The sequence below is a fragment of the Corythoichthys intestinalis genome, chromosome 8, assembly GCF_030265065.1.
Source record: "Corythoichthys intestinalis isolate RoL2023-P3 chromosome 8, ASM3026506v1, whole genome shotgun sequence".
NCBI lineage: Eukaryota > Metazoa > Chordata > Actinopteri > Syngnathiformes > Syngnathidae > Corythoichthys > Corythoichthys intestinalis.
In genome coordinates this window covers 46,314,019-46,327,357 of record NC_080402.1, presented here as the reverse complement: position 1 = coordinate 46,327,357, position 13,339 = coordinate 46,314,019, and the positions used below count along the sequence as shown (strand labels likewise).

Genomic DNA, 13,339 nt, shown 5'->3' with positions numbered 1-13,339 from the left:
TTTGTTGATATTGTTGTAAACATAATGTGAGATATCTGGGTTCTGTTGCTCTCAGGTTCTCCAGCTTGGTTACAATAAGCTGACCAACCTGACAGAAGGCATGCTACGAGGCCTGGGTCGGATGCAGTGCCTCTTCCTTCAACACAATCTCATTGAGGTCATCGCCACCAATGCCTTCTGGGAGAGCCCCAGCCTCAGTAGCCTGGACCTGTCATCCAACAAGCTGGCACGCCTGGATCCGTCCACCTTTTCAATCCTTAACCGCTTGCTAGTGTGTGAGCTTCCTGGGAATCCTTTCCACTGCGGTTGTGAGCTCTACAGCTTTCTCACCTGGTTGGAAGCCTTCAATAATGTCACGCACACATACGACCGCCTCCAATGCGAGACTCCTCGTGAACTCAACGGTTATCCTCTTCTTGGCCCCTCCTCGGGACATAAGAGGAATGCCCGAGTGATCCTTTCCAATAGGTGTCAAGATGGTGTGATCATTCCGGGCATTTCATCAACAGGACCAGAACTAGACGGCTCTGGCATGGGTGTGGATAACCCAGATCCTGGCCTGTACCCCCAGCCAAACATTTTGTCAACCCCTGACCCTACCTACAACCACCAGTTCTCAATGAAACTCCAGACCGTGTCACTCTTCAGCGCAGTTGTGGTGGTGCAGATACCCCGACCCTACAGCAAAATGTACGTCATGTCGCAGTACAACCAAACCTTTGTGACGGACGTCATGCCACTGAAGAACAAGAAGGAGGTGGTAACGTTGGATAAACTGCGGCCGCACACCAATTACACCTACTGTGTTGCCTCTGTTGGAAAATCTCAGCGCTACAACCACACTTGCCTGTCATTCACCACACGGGCTGTGGGACTAGCGGACCATCGCAGCAACCCGTCCACCACCACACACTACATCATGACTATTCTGGGATGTCTCTTTGGAATGGTCATCGTCCTGGGCTGTGTCTACTATTGCCTCAGACGGCGACGTATCCAGGAGGAGAAAGAGAAAGCATTGAGTGTGAAAAAAACAATTCTGGAAATGAGGTATGAGAGACCATTCACTAAAATGCATCATATTCAGGGTGAAGACTCAGAAAGAAGTGACCAAAATGATAATGTTTATCAGTGTCATAACCAGAGCGCTTTCACACAGAACTAGTCTATATTGACTGCTTTAGTTTGTATTGCTGAAACAAAAATAGGCGAATGGTTTGAAAAGAAGTACCAAGATCAGTTTCACAAATTCTGAACCCTACCCATCAGAAAAAATGCATCACTGGGTGCTGGAGCCTATCGCTTTGGCTTTGGGCTAAAGCTGAACTACACTCTAAACTGGTCATAATTCAGTCACAGGGCACATTCACATTCATACTGCTACGCAAAAGCAAATGTACCACTAGACCAAGAGTAGGCAAAACGTTCCTCAAGGCTGTTCTGGGTGCAGGTTTTCCTTCCAACTGACCCACCACAGACAATTAACCAATGAGGTTTCTGAGGAGACAAGGGGCACATTACTGCAATCAACTGATTGCACTTGTAAGATTCCAGTTTGGTGAAAAGGAGTCTTCTTGGTGGGTTGGAACGAAAACCTGTGCCCACTGCGACCCTTTGTGGAATAGCTTTCCTACCCCTGCGCTAGACCATCAGTGACTTGAAGAAGACCATTCAAGAGAAAATTACAATCGATGTTATTCTTCTCATCAGTTAGTTACACATATATTATGTGTGCATCTTGCTTTGAAAAACAAGCTCATGATTTAGAGAAGAATATATTGATAAATGATCCTAATTCCAAAACACCACGCCAAACACAATATGCCACGAACATGCATGTTTCATCCTTGAAAGGGGGAAGTTTGTTTGCCAACCATCTAGAAGATGAAGTAAAAAAATTGTAAAGGAATTCTATAGCAACACACTCGAAAGTGGGCTTCAAAATAAAACCTTTAAGTTTTGACATATAATAGTGTTCCTACTTCACTTGCAATAGAAGGATCATCAGCCAACTTAGCTGCCAAAACAAAAGTGGAGAATTCCAACTTTGAATTTGGAGCAATTATTTTGCAAATTTGTCCAAACTTCATATTTTCAGAAATTGTTTTAATTTGGTGAATGGATAATCATTGCAGGCAACTATGTGTACTGTAATTAAAATGTATTTTTGCATTATGTGTCCAATTTAAAACGAGGATTGATTTGTTTTCTTTTTTTTTTTTTAACAACGCAAATCATGAAATTAGATTTCGTCACCCCTCAGGTATGGACCGGAGGCGGCAGCGGCGGTGGCCAACGACCCGGCTGCAATGCAGCGGCTCCAAGATCAGGCCCACCACCAGCACCACCATGGAGGGGCAGCAGGCAGCAAGCTCCCCCCATCAGCCTCTTCTAGTACAGGAATGCTCCACGGCTCAGCCAACACCACTTCTTCCCGCCTCTCCAGTTTACCTCAGATGGAGAAGATGGCCAGTGCCTTTTCTGAGGCCATGGGTGCCAAGGGGAGCTACATGGATGTGAGGACAGCAGGGGTAGCCGGGGAAGGACGAGACGGGGAAATGGTATCGGTGGGTGCAGGTGGGGAGGTTGTTTTGGATATGCGAGGTGGCGGAACTGAAAAGGGGGTAGACATAGCGGAGGATTCGGATGACGATGGACGTGGCTCGGCATCCGAGATCTCTACTATTGCCAAGGAGGTAGACAAGGTAAACCAGATCATCAACAACTGCATTGATGCTCTCAAACTGGACGCCTCCGCTAATGTGGAGAATGCTAATGTCCTGACCTCTCCGCAACCTCCTGTTTGCATGGCGTCCCAGCCGCGTAACCTTCTGCCCCTCGGTCAAGAAGATCAAATCATGGCCTCTTCCCCAAAGGTACACCCAAAGTCCCATCCGCAAGCTCAAACCCCTCCACACCCTCAAGCTCATCCTCAGCTGCACCAGAAGCCTCTTCCTCCCTCCATGGCTCCAGTGCCCCTGGTGATGCCACTGTCAGAGCGGCCAGGTATCAGTGGCGGGGGGTTCCTTTCTCCTCCATACCGTGACCCACCGCCTGCCAACGCGGTGCGCCCCCTTCAGAGGCAATCTAGTGCCGACACCGCTGTGACCAAGAACCGTTGCGGACCCTCTGCTGCTGGGGGAACGGTGAAGAGCGGCCGGGTGTTCAGCGTGGATGTTGCTGAGAAGCGTTGTGACCCACCCAAGTACCCATCAGAAAGAAGCAGCCCAGTGGGTAGTGGAGTAGGGGGCTGTAACGGCATGGGGAGCATAAATGGGGGTGGTGGTGTAAGCATTAATGGCGGTGGCATGACATGTAGTAATGGAAGTGGAGGTCGAGGTGGGGCGTCTGCTCATGGTCTGCAACAGCATCAACACCATCTGGAGGTTCAACCTGATTACCACAGCTCAGAACACCGTCATTCCTTCCCCGCACTCTACTATGAGGGTGGCAGTGAGTCACCCTCACCTGGCCAGAAGGCGTCCTTCCTTAAACCACTAGGACGCTCTAAGAGGGATTCCACAGCCTACTCGCAGCTGTCACCTGCCCGCCATCATCACCACTACAACTCGGGGTACTCCTCCAGTCCCGAGTACTCGTCAGAAAGCACACTGCGAATCTGGGAGCGATTTCGCCCATACAAGAAGAACCCCCGAGAGGAGGCTTCCTACATCGCGGCGGGTCACGCCCTCCGTAAGAAGGTGCAGTTTGCCAAGGACGAGGACCTTCATGACATTTTGGACTATTGGAAGGGTGTTTCCGCCCAGCAGAAGCTGTAAGATGAGTCGTTTAGCATAAAAAACAAAGTTGGATGACAACAACAGACTAAAAATGAGGATGATGTAGCAGGACATACAGTATTTCCTCTCAGTTCCTCATTGGAGGGAAGGATGTATATTTTTTCGTGAAATGTTTTAAAGTATTCATCTGCCTCCTAGTGGGCACTTTGGTCCTCGCAGGGGTCCAACGAAGCGTTATCAGGGGTCTCAAACTCATTTTCATAATACCCACATCTTATTTGAGGGGCCAGTGCTGTGAAAATCATACAGATGTGTAAAGTCATGACCTCATCCTTTTACACTGAACCGTTGCGCATTCACGATTCAGCAAACGGCAAATTCACCTATTTGCAGATTTCTGGCCTTTTCTCAGTTTCGCTGCCATTTCATAAAAACAATGATTTGGCACCATATGGTGTCGTGTAGGCAGTTAAAAAGCTTTTTGTGTTGGCCTCAATCACTGGCAGCTAATCGCTAATTTCCTAATCGTGGCAGGCTTTAGACTCGGTCTATATTCTCCACAAATAACAGGCTTTCAATCTACTGTGTATGCATAAATTACTCTTATATTAATTGTTAACACCAAATCAAATTTCAATTCAGAAGGCATGTAAAATTGTGACATACAAAATGGTGTTCTATTTATGTTAAGCTTTTGATGGAGAAAAAAAAAAATCCTGTTAGCATTGAAAAACGCAACTATTGTCGATTTTTTTTTTTTTTTTGGGTGAAAATAACAACAATATCTCCATTTAACAAGAATCATTAAGTAGATGTGTCATCAAACCAAATAGCTTAAGTGATGCTGCGCGTGGGATATAGTCCCTTGAGTTTGACATCTGTGAGCTAAACAAGGGTAATTTTTCCTTTTTTTGGTTACAAACTACCTCATTACTGGGGGGACAGTGAAGCCAAGCAATCGCTCTGCCAGCAGCCGCCCTTTTCTTGGCTTAATCTGGCACTCTTGCTCTTTCTTCCCTTCTAATTCCGTGAAACCGTGGTTCACTCAACAATCGGTACGCTGCACCGCCAACACCTGCTCCTCCTGCACAAGCACCATTTAGTGAGATAATGAGCAAGCGGGATGCGGGATTAAGCAGGTTTGTTGGAGAGTAGTCGCTCGCTCTTGTGCGGGGGCAACTAATGGACGGCAGACGATAGTTATCGGACAAATTTTCCTTGTTGGCAATTAATTGTGCATATTGATTTGGGAAACATACTGAACTGCATGAACTGGTCAGGCGTGTGTGTGTCATGTGGGGGTGTGCGGGTGGGCTTGTGTGTGTGGATGGGCTAGCGAAAAAGCAGGATTGATTTTTTTGTTGTTGTTGCTTGCACCATCCTAACTTTGTATAGCATGGTTTACATAAAAACAAAAAGCACTTGCCAATTTATCGACAAACACTCAAACCTTGAAGATATGCCCCGCTCGCAAAGTTAATTTAGGCAAAGAAGCTTCTTAATTTAGGAGCAGTTTACATGGTGAAAATCCAAGAATACGACACATTCATGTTTGCATTCACATGGTTCCGTCTCCATTCGAACGATGTCGAAATTCTTAGTGAAAACGATGTCGTCTTCATGCCAGGCCCCAGGGGGCAATGCAGTTTTACAAGGCAACAGCCAATGATGCACTTCCTTGACAACAACCTCAGCCCGGAAGACATCATAGCTGCCCATTCGAAGCAATGCCGTCCCTGCGTTTTTTTCTTCTGCTCCAAAAGGCATAAAAAAGCAAACATAAAATATACCTAAATGTAAAGATTTTAAAAACATTAAATCCAATGCTCCACCATGTTTGTTGTTTTGAATGTTTACTAGCATCGACTACGTATGCCCAGAGTGACGTGTGCGAATGCCGACGTCATCGGAGCGAGAGCGTTTCAGTCGTATAGTTACAGCGCAATCCCCACAAACGAATCGTTCCGCTTTGGAGGCCAGAGTCAAAAATGTGCGCTTTTGTCTTCACCGTGTAAAGGCGAGGCCATTCCGCAACACAATTGTTGCGTCTTGGTGTCGCAGTGTCACCATGTAAACGGCCCCTTAGAATCCCTTAACTATGTTGGAGAGCTGGCTCTGATTGTGGATCATTTGGTGATCATTTTACTTGGAAACACAAAACAAACTATCTTTAAAATTTTGACTTTTTCATGCAACCTGCTGGAAAGACATGCCTGCAAACTTAGGTGCCCACGTGATGTTACTTTTAGTATATTACTTTTATACAATGCCTTTAAAAAAAAATTTTTTTTTTTTACTTTTTGGAGTGTCATAAGACGTCAGTGCCATGCTCTGCCGACACGCATTTACAAAGACAACAAACAATCGGAATTATCACCCGTGTTTCTACAATGCCTTTTTCCGATTAAGGGTCTTAGCAACTGTTTAAAACTTGCCCAAAAAAGAACTGCTTCAAACATATATGGTCAACCTTAATATTTTTGGTCATGGGTTCTGGAGATATTTTCTGTGCATTCAATTATGATCGCTGTGTCTACCAAATTTCATGCAAGTTGCTGAAACTTGTCTTAATTTATTGCCCCGCAATGATCAACTGGTCACATAACTTAATCCTTAATTAAATAGTCAACACATTGTTCAAAGTAAAGCATGCGCCCCTGAGATTTTTCTTTCCATCTCCTGTTATTCTCGAGAAAGCCACTAAATTACAGGTTGATCGGTGGGGGGGAAAAAAAACAAGATGATTTCTTTGCACCTCGAGATGCAACAACTTGGGAAAAGAAAACACGTCAAGTTGAAGCACAGCAGCGTAAAAATGGAGCGTAAGTGGCGCGAAAGCCTAAGGGATCACTCTACCTCCAACACATAAGAAACCTGCTGCGGACCAAAGTGCTCTCAGGGATGCTTAAATACCACTTTGGCTTTCTGGGGGATTGTCACTTTTTCTGTTATGATTAATTTTACGGGGCCTGTTGTTGTTGTTGTCTAGGCTGAATTTGTGTGGCACTATCATTTCTGTCCCATCAAAAACTAGAAGCAATTTGTTAGACTAAATAAAGTAGAAATAGAAAATTAATTGAAAATAATGACCCATCAGCTGCCTCTTGTGGGGCACTGCATCTAGTGCTCTAATCAGTACTCTATATTAAACAGAAAAGACGTTGACGGAAAAACTGTCCCAACTGATGCATCTGTGAGGCACTTGCCCCAAATCACTATCCTCTAATTGGTGCAAATAAAATTATGGTGGGGAACTGTGCTCCAGGCCCTAATTGATACTCTATTTAATCCAAAATCAGTAAAAAATACTACTTGGTGAAAAACTAGACCGTCTTTCTCAATAACGCTCCTATGTATTAAATATAGAGCACATTTTGGTTGACCTGAGAAGATCACTACATAACACAGGATCTGTTTTTTCCCACCCCTTTATTTTGCTTGGAAATTAATTTCCTGGAAACGTGACATCCCTCCAATTCGTCTGAAATTTTCCTTTGATTTATTACTATTAAAGGGATAGTAGCTTTTTGTAAACATTTTGTTTCATTTAGCATGCACACTTTGACACAAAAAGAGGTACAAATGCTGGAAATTCATGAATGTTTTGTAACCCAGGTTGGCCAGGGGGTCCTCACAGGCGTTGACGTTGGAGCTCCTCCCTACACCAGCCATCAGGACCCCTTACCTCTCCCACAGCCAATAGTCAGCCTCACCTTTCAGCAAATGTGGCCGCTCGTTTGTCATTCTGTGACACACCATATGTAACGTCCCCATCTAATCTGAAGCAGAACTTCTCCAAGGCCGTTAGCTCGCTCAGCCAGCATCCCACAAGAGAGTCGTAAATCCCCCCGTGTTAATATATTTATTATCAAGGAAAATTTTCCTGTAGAATTTATGAATACGTTGAAAAATATTAAAGTAAATCCTTCTCTTGGTGATGCAAAACAAATCTGTTGGCCAAAACATCAAAGCCACCACACCTGTTTCTGGTCATTCATTAATCATAATCAAAATAATTAACTAATTAATCCAAATCAAAATCAATGTTCTTGTATGTCCATAATAGGTCAATTTCACCGATTTTTGAAAGCCTCATGAATGTCTCACATTTACTTTAGCAGGGTTGACACATCTTGTCTTGATTTCCTATAATAGGTCAGTTTGACTCATTTTAAAATACCTTTGCAGCTTGTCTCACTTTTATGACAGCTGGTCATACTGAACCATTTGTATATCTGCACTAATATTGATTTGACTGCAAAGGATGAATTTGACCCATTTTTGAAATCCTAACAATTGCTGTGTCCTGATTAAGGTTCTGCAGCCTCCACCGGAAACGGAATATCCTGCAGGATCTAGCTGCTAGATCATTAACATTCACAACTTTTAACTGAATGTAGGCATTTTGGTTTAAAGTACATGGTGCTGGTCTCTCAGATAAGTAAAAAAAAAATATGGTAAAGACCAATGTGAAATTGGAATCCTTACATTTATACTGTATGTCGTGTCGCCAATAGGTGCCGCCGTTTAAGTTGATTTCTTGCAGCAGATAAAGCATCATGGCAGACATCGGTGGGCAAAGGATAGTGGCATGTATCCTCCAAATTGGCTCAAAATGGCTGAAAAGAAGAGCGCATTTGGAGTATCCTTCGGATTTTATTGAATTGAAACAGCCTTGGTGCAGTGGTGTGACGTAACCAGCCTTCACATGCAGGATTCAAAGGCTGCAGAACCGCAATTGGTAAATAGACCTTATTTTTTACTGGACAGGATGTCACAATTTGTCTAAATTTTGATGTTGCAGACCTGTTTTGAAATTTTGGTGATTTGTCATAATTTTAAAACAATGTTTAAACCATTTAAAAATCACCCTTTTAAAGTAAATAGATATACAGTAAGTGTAATTGGACTTAGGTAATACATAAAAAAAAAAAAAAAAAAAAAAAAAAAAAAAAAAAAAAAAAAAAACGGAATATGAAAAGCTACAATATTTTCCATGCTAATCCACCAAGCCTTTAAGCGTTTTTAGCGCCCCATCCAAGGCATCCCGACAATGTCATCAGATCGATTCCGGATGGGTGGGACTATGTAAGAATGTGATCGAATATTTTCCCATTCTGGCCTTTTGCTCCGTTTGGCTCAAAGGCAATGACAATCAATAAGCTTTCAGATTAACACCACAGGCTCTGCATTGATGAAGTACCTTCTAAAAGTAATGGCTTCATGTAGGAGGTGTTTGTGGAAGGCGACTTTCACCTGCACACAACCCCAACGCATTTTTCTCACATAACACGATCTTAGTCATTCATAGAGCACCATGCCTCGATAGTATTTCTTGCACACATAACAACAAGGTGGATTTTATAGAAAAGTCTCTTTATTTGAAGCAATACACTAAGCTTAATGGAGTCACTCCATATCATTTTATGGCACTTATACACCACAGTAACATTGGTAACAATGTGACTATCATTCATTATTTGACGCTCACTTAAATGTGTTCTTCTGTGTTTATTTTATTTGAGAACAAAATATAAGAAAACACAAAAAATAAAACAAAACAAAAAATGCTAGCAGTAAATTCGCCAATAATTTATTAAGTTTTTTAATCTGTAAATAAATTTAAAAAAAGAAACAGACTACCCTAATTTTTGCACTATAAGGCGCACCTGACTATAAGCCGCCACCAGTGTTGTTAATCTTACTTTAAAAAAGTAATTAATTACAGTTACAAATTAGTTCTCCCAAAAAGTAATTGCGTTAGTAACTCAGTTACCTGAATGTAAGAGTAATTAGTTACTTGGCAAAGTAACTGGTGATAATCTTCATGTTTTTTTTTTTCTCAAAAAAAAAAAAAAAAAAAAAAAAAAAAACAGGTCACACAATGTGAAGTTTAAAGGGCTTTTGGGACAATTGGCCCTAGCCCAATTCATGTGTAAGTTTTAAAACTGTTTCATCATTTAAAGATAGATTTAAGTTAAGTTTTGCCAATTTAGGAGTATTTTAGATAAAATGTTACTTAGGTTCGCTAGGAAGGTTCTCTACAACAGAGCTTTCTTGAGAAGTCTACTGCTTTAAGATGGCGGCTGTTTACTAATGCATCTAGTTCTTTATTATACTTGTTGCTAATACCGCCGTGTCTGTCATTTGCATCTAGTTCTGTATATATGTGATATCTACCGAAGCATAATGTGGGCGTAGTTTGCAGGCTATCGGCTACAGTCAGGTATTATTGGAGCCACCTAGCATAGTAACATCGCGTTTGCAAGGGCGTCACACTCTCTTGCCTTCTCCCCACTCCTGCTCTGCTCTCTCGTCTCCGTGAGTCCATCTTTTTCAGACTTTTATCTCGTCACTCAACCAACATCGCAACGCATAGTAACGCACACCTTTCCCGCCTCAGTAACGGTGAAATTGAGACAGTATTGTAAATCGTTGTATTTCGAGCATGTCGTCATAGAGTATGTCGAGACAAATGACGTGTCAAATTCTACGTCAGATGTCGAAAGGATCGTATGTCGAGGTGTTTATATGTTGAGGTACCACTGTACTGTGCTTTAAAAATAACTGATGAAATCTACAGGACACCATCTACCAGTTTTAGCACACTAACTTTAGTCCAATTATTATTATAAATTTACTGTCACAAGGCTGTGAACTTGGTGTACTGCCATAAAGCATGCCACTATCCGTGATCTCAACTAGCTGAGGCTGACCTGCACTTTATCAGTAATCATAGGCATCATCTACTCCAAATGAACACTTTTAATGTTTTAGCACCCTTTTGTTCCCTCCGTAAAATTAGCTTTAACTTTTGAGTCAACATTATTTAAGTTGTAAACTTTTATTAGTGGATTGCTTGGGGCCAGGAACCCCTGGACAGTTTTATTAAAGGAAAGGAACTATCATATCATTTACTGCACCAGTTAGAGCTTACGCATGGCCGTGGTGCAATACTTGTGCAGTTTCCAAACTTTCCATTTATTGAAAACACAAATCAACCCGAGTCCCACCATGATCAAGTAACCCTGAATGCTCCCCTTTGGGGTTGTTGTCATCGACCTTTGATGACTCCCTGGAAACACCAGTGAGGCCTCCTCGCCCCCAATTTTAATTGAACCACAAGGTTTACTGTGAACGCTGATTTTTTTTTTTTTTTTTCGAAGCTGTAAAGCATTGACACAAACTGGCTTACTACGACTTTGAGGACAATTTAAGCCTTGTAGGATTATGCCTCCTTTTTCCACATTACCCTCAACAGGTTTCAATGGACCACAACAACCCAATGCTGTGAATATGACTAAAACAATGGGTCTGAAGGGATCTGGTTGGTATCACACCGGCAATGTTTTCGGTTTCTGTTTGTCAACATGTAAAATACGATGGCTTATTTTGGAGAACTGGTGTGATTTCAAGTATTTCCTTGCTGCAGTGTAAACAGGGTGGAACAGTCCTGCATTCTAAGGGAGGCCTTGGAAAAGACTTGGCTGACAAGAATCTGCTGCAGCTCTTTTGGAATATTTGTCGATTTATTTAAAACAACAGGAATGTAATCATCAATCACTATCAGGAACAGAAGAGCTCTGAAAGTGTGGAAAATTTTAATCATTTTAAGCCTTAGCTAAAAATCTGCTGCACAGATTTCTTTCAAGGTTGCCTTTGATCTGGACAGGCAGAATCAAATATGGAGAAGCACAACAGAAAACATTTTAGTCAACACCAAGTTGTTCCCTCTGGTCTCAAATTGGTTAAAGGTTTGCAGAGTCTGACCGTTTCCTACATTGTTCAAACATTGAAAAATCTAAGCCTTGAGCAAAACCCACTTCGCCTATTGGTTGCCGAATTGTAAAAACAAAATTGTCCTTCGTTGAACACATATGACACAGCAGAGTCGATTTGTCACCAGTTTGATTGGGTGAAGCACTAATTTTGAGGAACACATTCACACCAGGATAAACAAATATTAATTATGGTAAATTAATTTGGCACATGGTCTCCTTGGTTTAGGATCATACGTAGAAACTAGTTCCGAAGTGATGGTTAATGGCTTAAATGTTGTGTCCTATACCAATAGTCATTGGTTTAATAGCTTAGGAAACAAAAGCTTTTGATTCCTGCTGGTTTATACCCAGTGGTGGAATGTAAAGAACTAAAAATACTTCATTATCGTACTTTAACTTTAAAGTCTTTTTTTGTGTATCTGTACTTTACTTGAGTAGAAATATGAAGTGGCACTTTTCAGTTTTACTTCACTATATTTTACGGCACGTATCTTTTGCTTCACTACTTTTCAAATTGTCGCCTACGTTACACGTTACGTTTGTTGGTTGTTGTTTTTTTTCTAATTGTAAATTGATAGTTTAATTATCATGCCTCCGGCACAATCAATAAGCCAGGTGAAATGATACCGTGATTGAGCACTAGAGGCAGCAATACGAGTACAAACAAGATTACGCAGGTCAACAAGATATTGACCAATAAATTAAATTTTAAAAAAAAACAATGAGAGCAGCACGCCTTCAGATTGGTGCTGCACACTCTACAGTAGGTGGGAGTATGCACCTGATAGTTGCTTGCAATCCACCATTAACTTAAATTTTGGAGGTTTTTTTTTTTTTTTTTTTTTTTTTGCTTATCAAACTTCTGTTTACAGTGTAGTCAATTGTATTGGTTGTCCCCCCCCCCCCATTCTGCATAATTTTAAAAAGTGAAAAATAAAGTGTTAATATTGTGGGTGCAAAAGTACTGTATACAGTATACATTCTCAACTGACATTTATTTTTTTCGTCTGGAGAAAATACTTTTACTTTTAACTTGTACATTTTAAAGCAAGTGTACTTTTACTTGGGTATATTTTTTTATTCGAAACTTTTAATAAAGTAATTTGTTGCACTGTATCTGTACTTTTAATCAAGTAAAAAAAAGTGAGTACTTCACCCACTACTGTTTATAACTTACCTAACTATACCTAAGAAAAAAAACATTAAATTTTGTCTTTCTTTCTTTCTTTCTTTCTTTCTTTCTTTCTTTCTTTCTTTCTTTCTTACTTTCTTTCTTTCTTTCTTTCTTTCTTTCTTTCTTTCTTTCTTTCTTTCTTTCTTTCTTTCAAGGCCACATATACGAGCTAGTCATTGGCGTAATGACATTAGAGATTGGTTTCCAATTGATAGTCCTTATTTTAAGACCCCTGGAGTTGGAGTAGTGCATTCATGCCTGACCAAGCAAAAATGAACTAAATTCATCCATTCATATTCATTATCTGAATTCAGTGATTCACATTCATTCGCTATTTCATTTACTGAGGTATTTCTGGCTTCACTTTTTAGCTGCTCAATTGACTCTGCCTGTCCAGAAAGGTTTTAAGTAAGATGATGATAAATAATGCACAGCTAGCCTGCCATGACTATTATCCCTGCCCTCTTTAAAGTGGCAGATGGGATTTGCTCAGTCTGCTGTTGAGAACAATTGACTATGCATTTGTTTTCACCTAAATGACGGCAAAATCTACAAACAAAACCCAGATGAGTTTGTACCGGAGGTCAACTGTGACACACACATACACCCACACACACGTACTGTATGTAGAGAAACAACTTTTT

General features: G+C 41.4%; 1 protein-coding gene across 3 annotated transcripts in view; it reads left to right on the top strand.

Moving 5' to 3' along the window:
* The window catches only part of LOC130921038 (protein phosphatase 1 regulatory subunit 29-like), a 253,135-nt gene extending 240,647 nt beyond the window's left edge, over window positions 1-12,488 (top strand). For all 3 annotated transcript variants that reach the window (XM_057844651.1, XM_057844653.1, XM_057844652.1), the window contains 2 exons: window positions 56-1,050; window positions 2,264-12,488. In XM_057844651.1, the coding sequence (XP_057700634.1) occupies window positions 56-1,050; window positions 2,264-3,779 (2,511 nt within the window). In that variant the 3' untranslated portion in view covers window positions 3,780-12,488. The remainder of the gene's footprint in view (window positions 1-55; window positions 1,051-2,263) is intronic.
* The last annotated feature ends 851 nt before the right edge of the window (window positions 12,489-13,339 follow it).